This window comes from Pimephales promelas, chromosome 13 (genome assembly GCF_988280905.1).
Source record: "Pimephales promelas chromosome 13, fPimPro1.hap1.1, whole genome shotgun sequence".
In the NCBI taxonomy this organism is placed as follows: domain Eukaryota; kingdom Metazoa; phylum Chordata; class Actinopteri; order Cypriniformes; family Leuciscidae; genus Pimephales; species Pimephales promelas.
Window position 1 is genome coordinate 28,247,291 of NC_142781.1, and position 21,158 is coordinate 28,268,448.

General features: G+C 37.4%; 1 protein-coding gene across 2 annotated transcripts in view; it reads left to right on the plus strand.

Moving 5' to 3' along the window:
• The window catches only part of msraa (methionine sulfoxide reductase Aa), a 72,765-nt gene that overhangs the window by 43,451 nt on the left and 8,156 nt on the right, over nt 1-21,158 (plus strand). For both annotated transcript variants that reach the window (XM_089118819.1, XM_089118820.1), the window contains 3 exons: nt 55-174; nt 6,443-6,547; nt 8,247-8,353. In XM_089118819.1, the coding sequence (XP_088974945.1) occupies nt 55-174; nt 6,443-6,547; nt 8,247-8,353 (332 nt within the window). The remainder of the gene's footprint in view (nt 1-54; nt 175-6,442; nt 6,548-8,246; nt 8,354-21,158) is intronic.

Consider the following 21,158-nt stretch of genomic DNA (forward strand, 5'->3'; position numbering starts at 1 on the left):
GGCTGAAATATTCTATTGGGAATATTATTTTTTTCTTTTATGTTTTTAACACAGGTATGGGCTGTTTCTGGGGTGCGGAGAGGAAATTCTGGAAGCAAAAGGGGGTCTATTCCACTCAAGTGGGCTATTCTGGTGGTTACACCCCAAACGCGACTTATGAGGAGGTGTGCACAGGTATGTCTCTGATTACCGTTTCCAAGCTGTCAGTCACACCACAATTGTCTGTGGAGCTCTAGCCACATAAAGAATGTGTGCACAAATTGAGGATCACGAATTATACATGAACTGTATTGGTGTTGAATAGCATCTTTGAGAAATGCACTAATAGAAGAGTTTGTACTGTAATTATAGTCTTGTTCTTTTTCGTAACATCTGTAAGCATCCAGATGGCATTCATATATGCTTATACTTAATAGGATAACACTTGCTCATATAGCAATTATCCAGTAACTGGCTAATATACCAATACAAAACAACACATGCTCATATTGTCGAGCTTTGCCCGTCCAAAAATCACCATGAAGCTTCTGCTTGAATGCAGTAATCAAGATGGGTGTTTTTGACATGGCTGGGTTTGCATTAGCTGTGCCAGCTGTTGGCCTATTATTATTATTAGTAGTAGTATTTAGGTCCAAGCCTCCCCTTCCTTATCCTACAGGATTTGGGATTTAGAATTAGAATAGTAGGCTTTTCCATAAAAAAAAAAAACAAGACGGGAAAACAGAATAGGAATTCAGCAATCCTATTTTATTTTTATACACTGTCACTCAACAAGAATGCATTAAAGGAGTAGTTCACTTTAAAAAAAAAAAAACTTTTGCTGATAATTTACTCACCCCCATGTCATCCAAGATGTCCACGTCTTTCTTTCTTAAGTCGAAAAGAAATTAAGGGATTTTAGACCCTTATTCATCGTCTGGTGTCGTTTAAATCCCTTTGAAGCTGCGCTGAAACTCTCATTTGGACCTTGAACCGTTTGGTTCCCATTGAAGTCCATTATATGGAGAAAATCCTGGAATGTTTTCATCAAAAACCTTAATTTCTTTTCGACTAAAGAAAGAAAGACGTGGACATCTTGGATATATGGAATAGTATAAACTGATTGATGAAGTAAAACATAACATGAGAAAAATTATTCAGCAACACTTTATTTAAAGTTTAATTGCGCCTTTGAGTTGTTTTTAATATCAATCAGTGGGGGAAATTCATCTAAAAGTTGATGAGTGTGTTTTGTTTACTATATTTAGCTATCAAAATAGTTTACCAAAGACATAATTTACCAAATAAGAGAAAAATAAAACAAGGTGAAGGACTTTTCCTTTTACCTTTTTATTTATAGGTATAGGTTTAAATTTAGGTTTATTTATTATACAAACATTTAAACAGTAGAGCAAACATTTTTCAAATAAACACACAAGATTGCTACCGTTACAAATAAATATTTAAATAACATTTAAATAATAAATAAAATAAATAAATTAAAAAAATTAAATAAATACATTTTAAATAAATAAATAAAAAATGCACAAATTATTGTTTTTGAACAATAAATTGAATGAAATTAATTTTACATTCTGAGTACAGATGTGTTTAGCTGATGATTTTCTCAGCTCAAACTTACTCTGGTAGTTTTTCCGAGCCTAGAAAAGCATGACGGGCCTGGGCTTTGATCTCCCGAGCTTTCCCTGTGATTTCCTATCGAGTGAATTTGCTTTAATGGTCTCTCACAGAGTATGCACAGCTATTTCTTACTGTGAAGTTAAGACACAAACATGCATCTCACTGCAGGGCATTTATATTTAAATTCCCTCTTTTTCTTAGAAACTGTACATTTTGAGAATCAAAGCTGTTTAAAGCCGGGTGTGATGATTCAGCAGGTGGTCCATCACTACAACGGGTATATTTCAGCGTGGGGTGCTGAAAACAGGGAGCTGTCCATTGGCTGGTGCTGAAACGCATGCTGGTGCTGAAATGGTTGGCAACACTCTGTTCTCCTCCACAGGGGTTGAATGCTGACATCCTTTTGAAACAAGTAACAGGATTTCAGAAGAAATGGGAAGATAAGGCTGGTGTTTATGTTGTGCTCTTCGATATGACTTGCGAATGCATAGCTTCATTTCTTAAAAAAAAAAAAAATCTTTTTCAAAACCTAGTGAGCTGCCTCAGTGCCTAATATATAGGCAGCTACCTTCTAAGGCAGCATCTTAACTAAATGAAACCTCATAAGTGACTAAATGCACTACATAAGCAGAGTACCATACAAATAGGGCTCAGAATTATAGTCTATAGTAGGAACAGGTTCAATGAAGACTGTAATTTAATGGCGAAGCTTAATTTTCAGCAAATTAATTATTTTAAAATCTATAAAAATAGATAACTGTTATATCAAAACATTATATTAAACACAGCATGTTTATTTAACAATGAATGAATTATATGTATATCTCTAATCTAGTCCTTTTACTTTATCCACCATCTTGAGTTTTTTCTCTTTTTTTTTCACAGAGCTTGTCAAAGTGCATTCTGGGATTTTTTTTTTCCTCCCAGTACATTCGGGAGTCTGCCTTGATGTCTAAAAATATAGGCAGGCTGCTAGGCTTTGTAGCAGTACGATAGAATCATACACAGGATTTAACTTATGCACCTGAGGGGGAGGGGATGTGCCATGATCCTTAAATGCTCTCTCGCTTTGTCTACGCACTCTCTCTCTTTCCGTGTTAATCTCAGTCCCGTCTGCACAAGACCTTGTGTCAACAGGGGATTAAAGGGTACAGACATGTCCGCCGAGCAGAAACATGCACTAAAGATAAAGCCACCAATGCAAACAATCATAGAAAATAGCATCTTATGGGTCATTCTACAAAGCGGGTGATATTTTCTCCCTTCACAAAAAGATGTGTAAAAAAAAAACTCTATAGTTGTGTGTGTATATATATATATATATATATATATATATATATATATATATATATATATTCCTGTGATGTCAAAGCTTTCAGCAGTCGTTACCAGGTTATCCAGTCTTCAGTGTCATATGATCCTACAGAAATCATTCTAATATTCTGATTTGCATTTAAAAAAAAAAAATCTTTTCAGAATTCTTTGAACTGATATATATATATATATATATATATATATAGTGCCTATTTATTATAAGTTAAACAAATTATTTATTTGATTGTTTCAAAGGCGCCAGTTTCATAGAATGACCCTTAAAACTGAAGCAGCCCGTAGTCTCTGTTTTCAACCATTTTTTGAAACAGAATCAGAGCTGCACAAAGAGAGATCATGAGAGGATTGTGTGCTTGTGCCTTTCAGTATCACACATAACCATTATTTCTGAATTTCAGTGGAGTGTAGTTTTGACTGCTCCCCCTTGTATTGATAGTCTGTAGAAGGCACTTCCCTTAACACATACTTGCATCACTGCTTTGCTTAGAATGTATGCTATTCTCAAGCAGCAGCAAATATGGCCGCCTGTGGTTGACCTTCACTGTGTCTAGAATGACACAGCCCGAAGAGGGGGTGGGTGAGGGGATTTCACCAAAAAAAAATGGGGGTTGTGAAAAAGGATTGGAGCTGGGAGATGGGAAGAAAAATAGGCAAGACGCTTCAAAGAGGAAATGAAGAAGGGAAGAAAGCTGAGCAGAGGGAGAGGAATAGAAGCTGAGAGGGAGGGAGGGATGAATGTAAAGAGAGAAGTGGGAAGTATAGGAGCAGGTTCAATGGGTTCATTACTCTTCCATAAACCAACATGCATAACACAGTTGGAGGATAATGCTGCCGGCTCTTATGCCTCCATTAGAACGCCATTGTCTTATCGCTGAATCTACGAACATTTGCATAACATACTGTCAAAAGGTTACAACGAGTGCTGAAATGTAGCTTTCTTTTGCTGTGGCAGTCATTTTATACTGCTGTGTATTTCTCTATCTAAAAAAAGATTATAGATGGATGGCCAGAGAAGATGAAACTGCAGTATCCAAATGAACAAGCACCTAATAAAAGTACTGTAAAATTTGACTTTGGTAGGAAGATAAAAGTTTGCTTGCCCTTTAATTTAATTTAATTTAATTTACTTTACTTAAATTCTTTATGTATAATGCATTATGTATACACACACACACACACACACACACACACATATATATAGATATAGATAATTTTTTTAGTTCGAGACTGGCTTATTTTGTGTATGAATACTGTGAATGAAGGAAAAAGGAAAGACAAAAACAAAACAACAATAATTAGTGTGTAAAAAACAAGCAAAATACTTTTTAAGTTTCTTTTCTATTCATTCTTTATATTTCAAGTTAAAATAAAAGCAATATTTGATTTTATGTTGAGTGTGTAAGCCAGTGTTGTTTTAGTTTTTTACTTTAATTTATATATATTAATATTTTGAATTAGCTTTTTTTTTGTTTAATCTTTTATGGTAGTTTTTGTTACATTTTTAGTCATTTTGTTAGGTGCTTTTGTCATTCTAATATTTGTTCTATTTATTTCTATTTAAGTTTAATTTATAATTAGTTCAGTTTTAGTTTTAGTTTGAGACTGAGCACCGATGGTGCAATTTTATTAAAAAGCTAATTATTATATAATTCTAATTTGCGTTTAGTTTAAGTTTTTCAGCTAATATTTTATTTTATTTCAGCTTAAATGTTTTTCATAGTTTTAGTTTAGTAAACGATAATAACCATGATGTGAGCGAATCCATGGCATTGTTCTTTGAAGTTAATGCAGTTCCCAGACAACAAAAGTGTTTTAATACCTTTCAACTTGGTCCTTTGTTTAATTTAGGGTATATGCAGGGCCGTCATCAGAGAGGGACAACTGGGAACATTGCGACTCGCCGACTCGCTAAATGTATTATTACAATGCTGATTGTATAGACGTGAATTGAAGCGACGGCCCTGGGTGTATGGCCAATGGCACGGCTTTGGTTTTCCATATCTCAGCTCTGATAATGTTACTACCCCTCCGTCGTCTTGCCTGGTAATGAAAATAACCCCACAGGTTAGTCCTTTATTACTTTTTTAATATCAAAGCAATATAGATTTACTGGAGATAACGTAGAGGAAGGCCCCCCATAAGACTGAACCAGAGATTATTAAGCAGACTTCTTTGGTAATAAATTAATGATGGGAGATATGGAATTAGGGCCATGGTTTTTCAGTTTTGGGGTTCTAGTCACAGTGGTTTCATGTTCTCTGATTAATTTGCAACATGTTGCTCATAGTGCGAATATAGTATATAGACATAGTCATAAAAATAGCTAGACAATACTTTGAATCCTGTTTTTGGACGTTTATTTATGCACTGAAATGAATGTAAACACAGATACACACATAGAAAAACCACATGAATTTCATTAATTTAAAAGAATCGTTCAGTAAGAATATATATATATACTGTATATATATATATATATATATATATATATATTCAGGTTTTTATATATATTCAGGTTTTTCATAAATTCAGGTTCTGAATATAAATACAGTATATATATATATATATATATATATATATATATATAACAAACAAAGCACTAAATGTGCAAAAGTAGTACTGAACTGTATTCATATCAAATCATTGTACATTTTTTAGTGCAAACACATAACCTGACACTAAGAACCAAACACTTGTGACATGCAAATTGTTTCACACAGATTTTGTGTTTGTGTGCTATTGCCTTTTAGTATTTTTGTGTGTGTGTGTGAATTAGAGTGTGAAACAATGCAGACAGCGAGTGGAAATAAACACAATCAGCTGGTGCAGTGCCCCCCCATTGTGTTTTCACCTTATTGAATTTGAAAGTAATTGTCTTAATACTTTTATAAAACTTTGATGGCTTCTTTAGGATAATACCAACAACAAAAACACTTTGCAGTTTTGCTCAGTAGTTGTTTTAAAGATGTCTTGCCTTTCGAATGTTACAAATGGCTGTGCTGTTGTTTAAAAGCAGCCTTAAAGAGAGCATAATCATCAGGTTGAGTATGTAATGTATTGTGCTTGTGTTTGTTTGATGCTTCTCCTCCAAGCTTGCTTACCCGCAAAGAGTAATTTCAAAGAAATGTCTTGTTTTTACGAGTCCTTCTGGGACACCCTCTCTCTTTCTTTCTTTCTTTATGGCTTTCTCCTTCAGGTTGCATTTCTTTTTCAGCTTATTGAAAAGCACCCAGCTGATGCAATGAGCACAGGTAGATCGACTGCCCTTGTACTTTTATGACACGGTCAAAAGACACATAAAGTTAATCAATATGGAGGCCTGAACCTACCGCTGGAGACGCGGCCAGTCAAGCCAAGATCAGTGACCCTTGATGACCTCACTGGAATGGGACCCCGCACCATCTCTGTTTAACCTGAGTGTGTATGTGTGTGCACCGTGACTTTGGCAATGATGTTTACACAGGCGCCTCTGCTCTTCTTCCTCACGCAGGTAAAACAGGGCACACTGAGGTGGTTCGTGTGGTCTATGAGCCTGAGAAAATCAACTTTGCACAGTTGCTCAAGGTATTCTGGGAAAGCCACAATCCCACACAAGGTAACATTTCATTCTGTCACGAAATAATATCAAGAGATTTCCACGACGCATGCGCGAGAATTGCGTCTTCTTGTTCAGTTTTGGCACATGCGTCATGGAAATCTCTTGAACTCTTGTCTCAGGCCAAAAAAGGAAGAAAAGGAATAGTCGCATAAAGTCGTTTTTTAAATTTTTAAACAAAACGTATTCTCGTCGCTTGATAAACTTATAGTTGAGCCACTGTAGTCACATGGAATATTTAAACATTTTCTTCAATGACTTTCTGGGCCGTCAAGTTTCGATCCGTTATGAGCCTATGTAGCAGTGATCCACCTCTCAAATTTAATGGAAAATATCTTCATTTGTGTTCTGAAGACGAACGAAGGTCTTACGGGGTTGGTACAGCATGGGGGTGAGTAATTAATGACTTAATTTTCATTTTTGGGTGAACTAACCCTTTAACTGGGAAGCAATCGCGGCAGCCATTGTAAGTCCACAATACCACAAGTGCACATGAAGTGTGACATTTGAGACAGGGCAATTATTAGTTGAAACCCAGTACACAGTCATTTTTGTTTAGCGCAGTGTTAATTTAAGAAAGGCTAAGAACAAAATAGCATTTAAAGACCTGTAAAAAGAACAGTTGTTTAACTTAATACAATCTTAAGTTCCAGTGCCGTGTGAGGTACGAGAGGCTCATGAATTCACAAAGAAGAGAGGGAACAGTTTGAGTGGCTGCAATCATGATCTAGAGAATTCAGATCAGAGATTAAAGTGTCTCGACCATCCAATCACGTTCAGACTCATCGAGATGGCCTGTATAATGTACTGATTGTGTCTGTGGTGATCACTAACACTCATCTGGTTCTCATACTTGTAAATGGTCGCAGTGAAATCATGGTTTTTCTTAACTTCTGTTTTAAAGGACATAAAAATCTTGCTAAATCTTATGAAAAACTCTAAGTAATTAAAAAAAATGGGTTTACAGCTATAACAGACTCACAGCACAGTTTCTTCAGCATGGTTTATGCACTCTTCCCGTCCAACAAAAATATCTGTTCAGGACGCAGCTGTAGAATCAGCTATAAATCTATGAAGTCATATCTGGATCAAGAACAGATAGAACAGAGCTTTAATTAAAAATTGCACTATTTCCAAGATTTCATATCTGGTTGATTGGGAGTTTGTTTCTCGAGAGACTAGAGTACTAATAGATGCTAAATTTGGACCCACAGAAGATGTACTGAGTGGCTGCACTGCATGATTACATCAGGGATACATGACTTACTTTAGTTCTCATGTGTCTACATTTAAAGGGTTAGCTCACTCAAAATGAAAATTATCCCATAATTTACTCACCCGCAAGCCATCCTAGGTGTTTATGACTTTTTTTCTTTCAGCTAAACACAATCGGAGTTATATAAAACATATCCTGGCTCTTCCAAGCATTATAATGAGAGTGAAGGGCCAAAAAAAGCGCATTCATCCATCATAAAATTTATCCATACTGCTCGAGGGGTTAATGAAGGCCTCCTGAAGCTACGCGATTCATGTTTGTAAGAAATGTATCCATATTTATAACTTTATAAACTGTAATCACATGCTACATAAAGGAGTAATTCACCCAAAAAATGTAATTTACATTGTACATTTGTGTTGTGAACAGATCCTCTGTCCCCTTGTTTTTAGCACTGACATATCACTGCCTTTTCTATGATAGGAATGCGCCAGGGCAACGATGTTGGAACGACCTATCGATCAGCGATCTACGCATACACACAGGAACAACTCTCCGAGGCAGAGCGCTCCAAGGATGAATATCAGAAGGTATCCCTCTACAACTTGTTCCTATTTCTCCCCTCCCTTTACGAAGACCCCACTAATAGCCCTTGGGTGATCTTTATGATAACACAACAATTTGTGGATTAGTGGTTCTCAACTGGTTTAGCTTCAGGATCAAGATTTGACATTGGACAAGTGCCAAAATTGTCCTTGAAATTATATATATATATATATATATATATATATATATATATATATATATATATATATATATAGTGGTTCAAGGTTCAAGGTTCAATTTATTTATAAAGCACATAATAATACAACAGGAGTTAGTATTGTATTTTCCTTCTGTCCACGACCCTATCAGAGCAGTCCTGCTATAGAAAACAAAAGCTGCTCATATCGATGTTACCCGCATCTAATGGAATGTTAACATCCCTGGTCCCCGAGTGGATGGTAAGGAGGGACAGGTGTTTAGGATTACATCCCTCAACAATTCTCGCACTGTTTGATAACCTGTGAATCCGTAGCAGATGAAACGGGTTTTCTGCAAAGCAGGGAAGTATAATACATGAAATAGTAATTCTCTTTGTATTGTTAGACAGCTTGGAGAAAGGAGACTTCAAATCCGTGCATGAGGAGGTTCAAAGCCTTTCGGCGCTGAGTGCGAATGCTGCCATCTGCATTATGCATATATTTTTCTCTAATTGCAGAACGGCTCTGTCGCCGAGCCGAAAATTGAGGTTTCTTGCTCTCGGTGGTGCAATGCATTACAAACCTGCATGTGGTTCATGCTAACAACCCCACCCTTTCCGTCGAAGCGGAGCTTGTTGGAACAATAGAAGCAGAGGAACTGACTGTGGTTCTTGCAAGCTCTAATCTTCCCTACCGTACCCCTGTAGTCTCATTTTCTTCCTTCAAAACCCTTCTCCCTCCCCCTTCCCCGTGTGTATGATCATACTTTGTTTTTTGGCCCGTTTTCCTTCTCATTCCCTTAGATCAGTTTACTGTCTGAAATGAAATTAGCAGCGAGCCAGTATTCACGCTCGGACACATTACGGATGGTGTCATGACTATTGACGAGATAACCTTGACTGTCTCATCATCCCAGTGTTCTCTCTTGCTCTCTTCACACATCACATCAGATCTCAGCTGCCTTTGTGCTGATACCAAAGGTTTCTGCAGTCTCTCTTTTCCACATCAAAAGAGCCCAAATGAACAGCGTAGTCACTCTTCGCTCTTGCTGAGCACTCCATTTTGAACAAATTCTGAACACAATACCCAATATCTTTTTCCGTGATATGGTACATTTGGTATCTCAGCAACTAATTCTTGAGGAAGGATGGATCTCACTGGACACTGATGTCTACTGACACACTCGCACATGAACAAGTCCTCACTGCTCATAATCAAAATGCTTATTTTAAAGGCATAATTTGATTCCAGCCTGAATTTGATTCCAATATGAATACCTAAATGTTTTGATCAGGTAACCGACATGATTTGAAATGATTTGTCCATCAATTAAGATCTTTGGACAATTTTGTATTTTATCCACAAGTTTCCTACGCCCCATGAGGCCTTGCGTCAAAAGTGGGCGCGACTTCCGGTTGGAAGTAAACAAAGGGCGATTTGACATGCTTGACACTCGTTCATTCAACAGTTGACAGTCATTCAAGTTATAGCGATCCAAACTAGCTAACGATGTGGGAACACAACCTCAACGAAATTCAAAAGGGTGAAATAACAGTACCTTTACCCTCCGCAGTCGTTGATTGGGAGTATTATAATAACATTATTAATTATCAATACTCATCAAGGCATGGTGACAGACAGTTGTGCGAGCTGACAAACAATTCAAATAAAAAATAGACACTTAGTCATTGTGCTTTGGAGTTTATTCAAAATTATAAATGAATGTGCTGCTTGAATACATTAACTGGCACATTTGGTATTCTGTCAACACAGGCTTTGATCCTGAGTTTAGGTGTAACATCAGTAGCGAACAGCCAATCACATGCTGATAGAGTTTATAGAATATTAAGAATTTAAACAAATGTACACAGGAAGATTCGTCGTCTTTTGGGAGGTGATGGAAACTACAGTCGTTGGCAGGATCACTCTGATTTCGTTTTCAGCTTATGTTCAAAACAATCACGTTTAAGCCACTGAACTAGTTTAGTCCGGTTATACATACAACCGCGAACAGCACATGTTGTCCCTGAGCTCCGTAACGACATCTCTCATAAAGATTTGCGTCTTTAAATAGTAAAATAATTCTCCGAAAAACAGCTAGCCTCTTCGCTAACTAACACACAAAATACCATTGGAATGCTACTTCCGCCGCCTCACCGGAAGTTTCACCCACTTTATTTTTTACAGGAGCGCCCCTCGGAAACTTGTGTATAACGATTTGTAAAAAAACATTGAAACAGTCTTATCTAGATTTAAGGTGAGGCATGAGTTTTTCAACCACAAGAAACTTACATTTATTCATTTAGCTGACGCTTTTATCCAAAGCGACTTACAATTGCTATATATGTCAGAGGTCGCACGCCTCTGGAGGAACTAGGGGTTAAGTGTCTTGCTCAGGGACACATTGGTGTCTCGCAGTGGATTCCAACCTAGGTCTCTCACACCAAAGGCATGTGTCTTATCCACTGCGCCATCACCACACCCTACAAAAGATGAACTTTCTTGATCTCTTTGGTCAGTTTTTGAGCGACTTCATCCACAGTTTTCCCATGTGCAAATAGCACCGTATCATAAGCATGCATTTTACTCTTACACTCAGTTTTCAGATCATTTATGTATAATGTAAAAGCAGGGGGCCCAGAATGGAACCTTGTGGCACTCCCATGTTGCATGGTCTTAAGGGTGATTTTGTATTGTCAACCTTAACACATTGTTGTCTATCATTAAGATTGAGAAAAAACAGATAGTTTGCTGATGAGAAGTTGGTGATTAACTGTGTCGAAGGCCTTTCTCAAATCTAGAAAGTTTGCCCCTACCACACCTCCACAATCAAGACTGGATTTGATGTCTTCTAGAAAGTGGCAGGTGTATATTTGCAAAGTAATATACATTTTATATATGCATTTTTATGTATTAAAATGTATTTTAAATACACAGTTTATATACTGTATATAGCTGTTGCTGAGATACCAAACCACAGGAAAAGATAATTGATAATCAAATTTCTTTTTAAAGTTCTTATAGAAAAATGGCTGAAAATCAGACCACTGTTGAGTCCTGCCCACTGAAGTGACCAAATGAAGGAAATGTCTCTCTTTTCTAACACACACAGTCATTCTTACAGACAGCAGTTGTAGTATTGGGACCCTGGGGATGAGAGTAGGGGATGCAGGGCTCCCAAGTGGGAAAAGCATAAGGGTGCAATTTGTTTTTTTCATGGAGCGCTGGCTCCAGCAATGGCCTGCACCATTGGTATCTGACTTTCTGTTCAGTTTCAAATCACAAAAAACAACTTTGTTCTTAAATGCTAATTGGTTGTAGCGCTTTATCCCATAGAGGTCACCTATTAACCTTATTATACCTTATTATAACCTTATTATACATATTATATTATGTCAAAAACTATATTTGCTAGCGGATGCATTTTCACAATAAAATAATGATGGCCTTAATGTTTTTATTCTGTTTTGTAAAAGCCTTCTTTACTCAGACAGAACAGCCTTTTGCTTAGGAGAATCTTCCAATGTTAATTGCTTTGTTTTCTCGTCCTGAAATTTCATGGTCAAGGGTTTTATTAGTGAGTGGAAAGGAGTCACTCTATAACCCTCTAAAATACTTCTGTTTCATAAAATAGGGTATGAAGAAAAAATAGGGTTTGTTTTTTTTGTCCTTGGAAAATGGAGCGTTTTCAGGTTCATAGAAAAGGGATTTTGCAGCAGTTCATCCGAATTTACCAAGATACTGTAGTGTTGCGTTTTAATGGTGCATCATTTATTTACCCTTTTTGTTTAGCATGTTCAAAAAGACTGTCAACCGATTAATCGCGATTAATCGCATCGAAAATAAAAGTTTGTGTTTACATAATATATGTGGGTGCACTGTGTATAATTATTTTGTATATATATATATATATATATATATTAATACACACACATACATGTATATTTAAGAAAAAAAGTTTATATATAAAATATTGATATTTATATGTAATATAAATTATATATAAATCTATATTCTGTATTCTGCAAGCAGATGTGTGTATTTATATATATATATATATATATATATATATATATATATACCTGTATATATATATATATATATATATATATATATATATATAATTATACACAGTGCACCCACATATATTATGTAAACACAAACTTTTATTTTGGATGCAATTAATCACGATTAATCGTTTGACAACCCTGGTGTAAAAGTACTGTCCTGTCATTGGATTTGCTTTATTGTATTTTTTATTTTTTTTTGCAATGTGGGTTTGCTGTGCTCAAATTGACCCCAAAAATAAGACATAAGCCACTCTGAACATATAGCCAGTAAAGGCAATCTCAACAGAACATGCACGAGGGTTAAATCAAGTGTGTCCCACAGGAGAGGCTCTCTTTTAGCTGGTCAGGTGAATAAGACCTGGAGTTTGGAGTTTGAACGCTGCATGCTGTCAAAGAAGCTTTTAGCTGCACGAGGCTCTGCATTTCTCATTGTGTTCCTTTTCTGAGACGCCGGCAGACTCGAACGCTCCTTCTACCGGCCATCCTGCTAACTGCATTTCCCCTTTTTCTCTCTCACTTATTCACTCCATTCTCCATTGTCTCCTGTCTTTCTCTCTCCACCCACTCCACCCCCTGCTGAGCCATCTGCGCTTCGGCAGGCCCTGTCTCCATGGCAACAAGGGAGGCCGCGCTGCCTCCTATTGGCCCGCTGCCCAAACGGAGAGGCTGCCGGGGGTCGAAGGTCGTCTGTAGAGTGCCGCCTCACCGGTGTTCTAATCAGCTGTTGACCCCTAGCCACAATGAAATGAGTGTCAGAAGACAAGGGGTTAATAAAGCCTGGTCTGACTGGCAGCTGGGTCCATTATGAGTGAGGGACAGGAGAGGGAGAAATCAGGAAGACCTGGGGGCGTTGGGGGGTGTCGGCTTGGTTGGGATGAGGGACTCAGATCTTGGGTTGGGGGCCCGTCTGTGTTGTGTAAGGGAAGATTTGATGGATTTTAGGATTATAGCGCCTCGTGTTCGTGTGAGGGGTGTTGGCAATTTGGAGGGATTTTTACTGTATCTGTTGTGGGGGCAACAGTGCTGGTTTTCACTCAGTGTAACATTACTTTACAAGAAAATAGCTAACGTCAGCTTTTACTCTTTTCCTTAAAAGTTGTGGGTCGGTAAGATTTTTAATGTTTTTGAAAGAAGTCGCTTATTCTCATCAAGGCTGCTGTTGTGGAGTGGATATTGTGGATAAAAGTGGATATTTGTATAAATATCATTATTTATTCTATTTCTAAAAAGCATGTTGTAGTTGCACATGGGTTGTAATGTCAAATTCATCTAAAACTGTTAACCCTGTTACTTTCTGAAGGCATATTAATTCCAACATATCTTAAAATGTTTTAATTTTGCACCAAATACAGATCACTAACACGTACTGCATTAAGGAATGTTCATGCGGAAATGTAAAAATCTCCTTCTTTAACTGGAAAAGGCAGCCGTTTAATAGAGCGGCCCACTTGTGACATTAGCTTCTTAAGGTTTTAGCATGTTGCCTGAGGAGAAAAATTGTCATTCTTTATTGAATGTTTTCCATCACTCCAGTAAGAACGTCGTAGTGTGTGCAGATGGAGACTTGGCACAGTGTACAATTTTACACATTATGTTAAGCTATTTTAAGTCGTGAACTTGTCGGCCATTTTGGATTCCACCAAAAACAATCAATCAAATACAGCTGCAAGTAGCAATTAGCAGAAGCGTGTAGGTGTAAAGAAGTAGGCTATATGAAATGGACTTATTGACATCAGGTTTAAAATTGAAAAAAAAAATAATACAATTATTGTATTGAGTTAGAGTATTATGTGTGGGCGACTTTCATCTAATCCTGATATGATGTTAAGACCAGTTTATTGAGTATTCTTGAAGTCTATAGAGTTGCATTAATTAAAAAAAAAAAGTTAAATTAAAAGTTAGAAAACGTATATCAGAAGGGTCCATAGGGGAGGAGTTCCAGTGATCCAATGTCACCATTTTTTGACATTTTTTGGTGTTTATTTGAGTTTTTATGCACTATACATCATCTAATCAAGACAATACCCATATCTATCAATTCCTCATGCAAAGACGAAGAGAAAATGGGGTAGATTGTGTCTGTAGGATGTATTGTTCAGATTGTAGATTTAAATCTACATGTAGATTTATGTAGATTTAAAGTTTTCATTTTCCGCAGCCAAAAATCAAGCACGGACACAAAAGATGATACAAAAAATCACATATGGGTCAAAAATTTGCGTGGGGAACATCAAAATTCCTTTTCTAGACACCTTGAGGATTACAAAAAACTAGGTTAAAAAAATATATCTTTCGGGTGCAGGTGAACTTCCTACCCTACTATAATGGCATGTTTCAAAAACCATGTCTAAAGATGACGAGTGCTTCCTAAGAAGACGATTTTAAAATATACAGTACTAACAGAAAATTTCATGCAGAAATGTACGTCCTTGGGGCAGATTTGTTCCCCTTGAGAAGAGTGACTCTTGTGTAATATTTGAAGTCTTTAGCTCAAACGGTGTTGTGCGGCTGACATTTTTGAATATTGTGAATTTAACCCGCTAGTTGCTAAGCAACCATCAATTCCATCCATCCCATAATTACACAAAAATGCAATTAGCCACAGCCCCTTCACGCATGCAATGTTCATTGAGTTTCACCATAGGGATAAAAAGTTCAAAGCGAAGAATATTAATAACAGACCAGTGCCAAAATGAGAACACAAGTTTATTTTTCCCTACTTAGCTTAGCAGATCTGCAAATCTGGCTGCACTGGAGCCTTGTATTATTTTAGCTGCGGAATCCCACCAAATCCATCTGCCCTCATTTTAGCTGACAACAACACACTTTTACCCCACTGACCTGCCCTAGCGTCCTTGTTCAGATCATCTTTCGGCTGATTCTCAAGGCAAAACATGAATGTCATAAGCTAACAGCACTTTGCTTCAAAAGCAGACTGTATTACTGCAGAGAGTGAGGATCACTCAGGGTTTAAAGGAAGGAGATGCTCTTATCGATCACAGTGAGATTGTTCGATATTGAATATTCTGGCTTTGCCCTTCCTGTTTCGTTTATGGGCTGTTAATTGGCAGAGATGGTAGCATCATAATAATGCTAGCTACAATGCTAGTATGAGTAACCACAAGGGGGCACTGTGTCTTATCTACAGGGGGTAGAGCTCCATCCATCCACCCCCTGCCTTTGTGCTCATTTACTCTCTCTCACCTTCTCTCTGTCCTCACGTCTCAAGAACTTGGTGTGGCATGTTCCCATCTATTAGCATCTCAATTAAGGGCTAACAAAAGACAGGTTTTTCCCCTCCGAGGTCTCCACATCTGTGGTTTACCTAGTCTCCGTGTGCGCCCTGAGCAAAATCCAGGAGATTGACTGCACTCCACCAATTACAGCTCCCCATCAATGTCTGCAAGAAATCACAATGGCCTTAATTAGCGACTGCAGCCTCACTCTATTACACGCTGGCGCAGTAAAAGCCCAGTCGCACCTTCACCACCAGTCTCCCATGGATAATGTGGGCTGTAATTACGAGGGAGGAGGTGTATCAGAAGTGGGAGTTTGTGGTGCTTTTCTACTTTCATTGTGTGGCCTTCCAAGGATGGCTAATTGATTTTTAAAGGAACAGTCAAAAAATTACAATTCTGTCATTATTTACTCACCCTCACGTCATTCCAAACTTGCATGTTACAGGGAACACAAAATGTGGATTTTTTTTAAGAATGCTTGAGCCACTCTTTTCAATATAAGGTAAAAAAAAAAAAAAAAGGTTGAGTGTGCCAAGCTCCCAAAAAGCACAATAAAGGCCCCAAAATACTTGAAGCGAAATCAAAGAACTAACTGATGACGTCATTTCGAATAAAATCAAGTCAAAACGAATTTGTTTGGAGTTTGTTTTGGGAGTTCAAAACAGCGGAAATATTGGCTAAATCTACATCATTCATTTTGGAAATGTTTTCTGGTTCATTTCTCCTGTTCAGTCTGCTAAGGTCAGACATCTGCTTGTGAAAACATGAACATACTGTTGACACTGCTTTATAGTAAAAAATTAAGTTGTACAGTACTTCTGATGAAACAAAAGTGGTTTTCTTTATGATAGGTGGCATTTTTATTGTTTGAGTCAATAATAAACACATTATTGTAGAAATATACACAACTGTGCTTTAGAATTTCTCACAGTTCGCTAGTTTGTCACATTTTTATTTTAGTAGTACTATCATATTTTTTATTAAAATTATGAATTAGCTTTAATCTTTTTATTCTCAGGTTTATTTTAATTAATTTTTTTTTATATTACTATTTACTGTTAATTAATAGGGCTGTCAAACGATTAATCACGATTAATCGCATCCAAAATAAAAGTTTGTGTTTACATAATATATGTGGGTGCACTGTGTATAATTATTATTATATATATATATATATATATATATATATATATACACACACTTGCTTGTATATATTTAAGAAATATTTTCATGTATATACTGTATATAGATTAAATATATAATTGTATTATGTAATATATAAAATATATATTGTATTATGTAAACACAAACTTTGATTTTGGATGCGATTAATTGTTAGACAGCCCTATTAAATAATTTAATTTCAGTTTCGTTTTAGTTCATTTTTATTTTCCAGTTAGTAAATGTAATGCTTCCTCTTAAACTTTTTTCAGTTTGTTGCCAACGTGTTTCATAATTAATTTTTTTTGGTCAACGACAATAACACAGGCTTTCCGATGCCACTGTATTTTGCCATCAAGGGGCCCATGCCAATGTTTTTGACGAATACATGAACAGACAGAGAAAGCAAAAGAAACACATCGAGCGAGAGAAACGCTGGGCCAGATCAGACTGCAGTAGATTGACAGGAATAAATCGGATGTGGAAGGGGGCCGAGGTGATTGGATCAGTATTTTCTAGGTCTTTCTATCTGTGTGAGGAGTCAAACATACCTGAGTCTCATTATAGAGTGTGTGTCTGTGTGTGAGACTGCGGGCAATGCGTGGGCTAATTAACTTTTCCCCCGGCCGCTCTGCGACCGCTCCCGTTATTTCCTGACCAGCTTGCCAGGCCGGCACCCCCTCTTCCCCTCCCCCTTGTGTGGCTGTTCTAAATGGAGACTCAATGCATGCTGCTCCCCGACATCCTAATGTACCCGACCAGTTGGTTTAACAAACACAGCGCTGCCAACCATCTGCCGGCCAAATCTGTCTTCAAATTGCTTTAGTAACAAACTGAACTTTCTTTGCTGCTCTTGCTTCCTGCGTCCTGCCTTCCTCAATGCTCCTCATCACGGCCCTCGCTCCTGCTCCGTGCGGCTGACCATTGTAATTTTCTTGTCTCATCTCATCTGATTTTATTGGTTTTATTTGATCTGTTCTCGTCTCATCTCACACTTTCTCTTCTCTAACCATTTTCATTTGTTGGCTTCTTGGCGAGTCTGTCGTTGGATCTCTTTTATTTTATTCTGGAATCTTTACTCTTTGTTTTTTCTCCTGTCTTCTTGTCTCGTCTCGTATCATCGTGTCATCTCATGATGTCTTCTCATCAAATCTCGTCTCATCTCTCCTCGTTTCATCCAAAGGTGGAAAGTAAATAATTACAAATACTTTCGTTACAGTACTTGAGTAGATTTTTCGTTTTTGTGCTACTTTTACTCTTACTTGAGTAGAATAAAAATAAAGTATTCAGCTTCGCTACATTTATTTTTCACCAAAAGTACAAGAAGTGATGTCTTCTCGTCACATCTTGTATCGTCTCATCTCATGATGTCTTTTCGTCACATCTCATATCGTATCGTCTCAATCTCATCTCATGATGTCTTCTCGTCACATCTTGTATTGTATCGTCTTATCTTATCTTACTGTATTATGTCTTCTCGTCATGTCTTGTATTGTATTGTTTCGTCTCGTCTCATCTCGTCTCATCTCATGATGTCTTCTCGTCATGTCTCGTATTTTGTTTCGTCTTGTCTCATCTCATGTCATCTGATGATGACTTCTCGTCACATCTCGTATCGTAACGTACAGTATCATCTCAATCTCATATCATGATGTCTTCTCGTCACATCTTGTATTGTATCGTCTTATCTTATGATGTCTTCTCATCATGTCTCGTATTGTATTGTTTCGTCTCGTCTCATCTCGTCTCATCTCATGATGTCTTCTCGTCATGTCTCGTATTTTGTTTCGTCTTGTCTCATCTCATGTCATCTGATGATGTCTTTTCGTCACATCTCATATCGTAACGTAACGTATCGTCTCAATCTCATCTCATGATGTCTTGTAGCATCTTGCATCATCTCATCTCATGATGTCTTCTCGTCATGTCTCGTATTTTGTTTCGTCTTGTCTCATCTCATGTCATACGATGATAACTTCTCGTCACGTCTCGTATCATAGCGTATTGTCTCAATCTCATCTCATGATGTCTTCTCGTCACATCTTGTATCATATCGTCTTATCTTATGATGTCTTCTCGTCATGTCTCGTTTTGTATGGTTTCTTCTCGTCTCATCTCGTCTCATCTCATGATGTCTTCTCGTCATGTCTCGTATTTTGTTTCGTCTTGTCTCATCTCTTGTCATCTGAAGATGACTTCTCGTCACATCTTGTATCGTCTCATCTCATGATGTCTTTTCGTCACATCTCGTATCGTATCGTCTCAATCTCATCTCATGATGTCTTCTCGTCACATCTTGTATTGTATCGTCTTGATGTCTTCTCATCATGTCTCGTATTGTATTGTTTCTTCTCGTCTCATCTCGTCTCATCTCATGATGCCTTCTCGTCATGTCTCGTATTTTGTTTCATCTTGTCTCATCTCGTATCATCTGATGATGACTTCTCATCACATCTTGTATCGTCTCATCTCATGATGTCTTTTCGTCACATCTCGTATCGTATCGTCTCAATCTCATCTCATGATGTCTTCTCGTCATGTCTCGTTTAGTATGGTTCCTTCTCGTCTCATCTCGTCTCATCTCATGATGTCTTCTCGTCACATTTCCTCTCGTATTGTATCATCTCATCTCATCTGATGATGTCTTCTCGTCAGGACTCATCTCGTGTTGTCTCGTATCATATAGTCTCATCTCATCCGATGGTCTCTTCTCGTCTCGTGCTGTATTTCACACTTCATATTTTGACACATTGCATCTCATAAAGATTGTAAAACATCCAGAGAAACTGTGTATGATTATTTATGTCTGTGTCATCTGAAGCATAATTAAACCCCCACAAACCCAAAGCATCAGAGCAAATTTATGCCCACCAGAAATACTGTTTCCAGATCAGAAAGCTGGCTGTCTTTAATGGTTTGCTTTCCCTGCTTACCATCTGACCACTGATCCTCCCGTCCCATTTCCTCCCGTTGTCGTACTTCTAGCGGCTCCAGGTTTCATTTTCCTTCATGATGGTATCGTCAAGAGACCTCAACAAATGGTATAGAACAGATTTTTGGCACTGGCGAGCACATAGCCCTAAACATCATTGTGGACAGAAGCAAAGAGCTGCCAGGAAACGAACGGTGCCACCTTCCTCACCAGCCATGCCGTTCTCAGTGCCAGCGGATGCGTTCTCAAAGACACACTCCCTGATCTCAAGGGCAAACCCTGCACTATCATACAAAAACACATACGCGCACTCTTAGCCCAAACCTTAAAACCTCCACCTAGAATCGTATTCTTCATAACATTGCTTATTTTGTCATTTAAAATACATTTTAAGTGTGGTTTATTGGGCATTTTGTGTAACATTATATGGCGATTTTATAAAAATTTTCTTATGGTCACCATTGCTTGTGTGAGTTGCATGATGTTTCGTTAGATATTTACGCCTTTATTTTCCACTGTAAAAGATAACAGCATTACCAAGTCAAGTAATTTTTTGAGTAGGCTTATGTGTCACCTTTAAAAGTGTTTAATCTTTGCCTCAAATATTCCTCTTGCTCATACGATGCTAGCTTTATGACACATACTGTAGCTTTCCCTGCCCTCTAATTTTACAGTTATCCTTCTGCAGTATGAAATTGCTTCACCAAAAAAAAGGCTCCTTATCTCTGACTCTCACATTTTTCCCTTAACCAGGACATGCAGGTATTTGCATACCTAATGACTGCTCTGTCTGACACGCAAATTAATTAGTCTGAATTTTATGCATTTAGCAGCGCGTAAACAAAACACAGAAACATGTCACCAAACAGCTCAGCACTACACCACCTACTCCACTACATGTTTCAGAGATGGCTCCGTAATCATTTCACTCATGAAATTTAGAGGTATTCAGAGATATTTTAGCATCTGGAGCATCTCAAATGTTTTTTTGTTTTTTATGTCCTAATTTTAATAGCAGTATTTTTTGTTATATAATTATTGATTTATTCCTTTATAAATCATTTTTGCATTCTGAGATTCATATAAAAGATAAACTTCAATTGAGTTCATGGAAAACCAAAATAAGGGTCATTACGATTTTCATTTTATCTTGGATTGTTTTTCCAGTTAAACGAACTGACATCATCCATCACCGCGTCCCTCAAAGTGAATCTAAACGTCTTTGTCTTCATACTTTGAACTGAACAGGC